This window comes from Tiliqua scincoides, chromosome 5 (genome assembly GCF_035046505.1).
Source record: "Tiliqua scincoides isolate rTilSci1 chromosome 5, rTilSci1.hap2, whole genome shotgun sequence".
Classification (NCBI taxonomy): Eukaryota; Metazoa; Chordata; class Lepidosauria; order Squamata; family Scincidae; genus Tiliqua; species Tiliqua scincoides.
In genome coordinates, this window is record NC_089825.1 from 132,536,460 (window position 1) to 132,538,086 (window position 1,627).

General features: G+C 39.8%; 1 protein-coding gene across 1 annotated transcript; it reads left to right on the top strand.

Moving 5' to 3' along the window:
* Nucleotides 1-203: 203 nt before the first annotated feature.
* LOC136653594 (olfactory receptor 6X1-like) lies at nt 204-1,133 on the top strand. The gene has a single exon (XM_066630484.1). It carries the CDS (start codon nt 204-206, stop codon nt 1,131-1,133), a length of 930 nt encoding a protein of 309 aa, XP_066486581.1.
* The last annotated feature ends 494 nt before the right edge of the window (nt 1,134-1,627 follow it).

Below are 1,627 nucleotides of genomic sequence, written 5' to 3' on the forward strand. Positions count from 1 at the left end.
GGGGGGGGGAGAATGATTTGATTTTATCAAAGACTAAAGGTTTCCTATGATTTAATACAATTACTATGACCAATAGAGATATTTCTGTCTGGATAGACATACCAAAGGCAGAGATTCCTGAACCACAAAATTTTAGAATTTTCCTTCACCTGATTATATAATTTACATATATGATTGATTTTGTTACAGGGAAAGGGAAGGAGATGGTCAATGATTCATATGTTACTGAGTTTATTCTTCTGGGATTTCCTGAAATTCCTGGCCTGAAGATGATCCTTTTCCCTACACTTCTCTCAATGTATCTTTTATCAGTTATTGGACATAGCTTAATAATCGTAGTTGTCAGCATGGAACCCAAGCTCCATACTCCAATGTACTTCTTCCTCATCAATTTCTCTGTGGCTGAAATCTGTTCCACAACAGCAGAGATGCCAAAGATGCTTTTCAATATGGTCTTAGGCAAAAGAACTATCTGCTTTGCTTGTTGTATGACCCAAGTCTTCATGGTCTTTACAATGGGATCTGTTGAATTCATCACCCTCACAATCATGTCGTTTGATCGCTATGTGGCCATTTGCAATCCTTTGCAGTATAAAACCATCATGACCAATGGACTCTGTCTCCATCTTTCCTTGTTGACATGGCTTGGAGGCTTTGCAATCATCTTTTCTCAGTCAGTTGTAGTGTGGACTTACCCCTACTGTGGAGACAATGTCATTGACCACTTCTTCTGTGATATTGGACCCCTGTTGAGATTGTCGTGTGTTGACACAAGCTTGATGGAGCTAATAGGTCTCATCTATGGTGCTGTTTTCATGTGGGGTTCATTTGGTTTTTCATTAATTTCCTATATATGCATCATAAACACCATAATTCGCATCCCCTCTGCCACTGGGAGATCAAAAGCATTTTTCACCTGTGCCTCTCATCTCACCGTTGTTATCATCTTCTATCTGGCAGATATGTTCATGTACTTGAGACCTTCAACCCAAGGTGACACCCGAGTCAACAAAGCGGTATCTCTTGTGCGCACGAGTTTCATCCCCATGTTAAACCCCTTCATCTACACAATCCGAAACAAAGACTTCAAAGCAGCTGCATGGAAAGCAATGAGGAGAAAGACGGTCTTTTAGCTTTCACTAAGTGACAATGTTCTTGTAGGAATTCACTGTCTGGAAAACAATGGACTGTTACAGAAGTCTGTCCTGCCCCATGACTCTGAAACTGTCAATACTTCACTATAATTCCCCAAACAAATCACAGATATCGTTAAAGCCTTTTCTGCATGATGGTTGATCATTGTCCTAAGTATTAAGAGAAATGGGGTTGAATTTTGGTAGCAGTACAAAGAGGTCAATTCTATCCAACTACATTGTTGCCACATACACACAGAAATGCACACACACAAAAGTGTGTGGATTTGATTTTGATTTTGATTTGTCCATCTTCATTGGCAATCTTCCCAATATCCCTGAAATCCTGCCTCTGGCTCTCCTTAGACATACCTCAGTGAATTTATAATCAGTACATAGGACTGAGGAGTTCCAAAAGCAGCCAGTAGGCTTATACAAATGAACGTAAAAAAAGTTTCTTCCTTACTTTACCTTCAGGAATATGTGGCTTCTAC

Excerpts from the sequence above, each read along its gene's own strand:
- LOC136653594 (XM_066630484.1), top strand. The coding sequence starts at position 204 with ATGGTCAATGATTCATATGTTACTGAGTTTATTCTTCTGGGATTTCCT.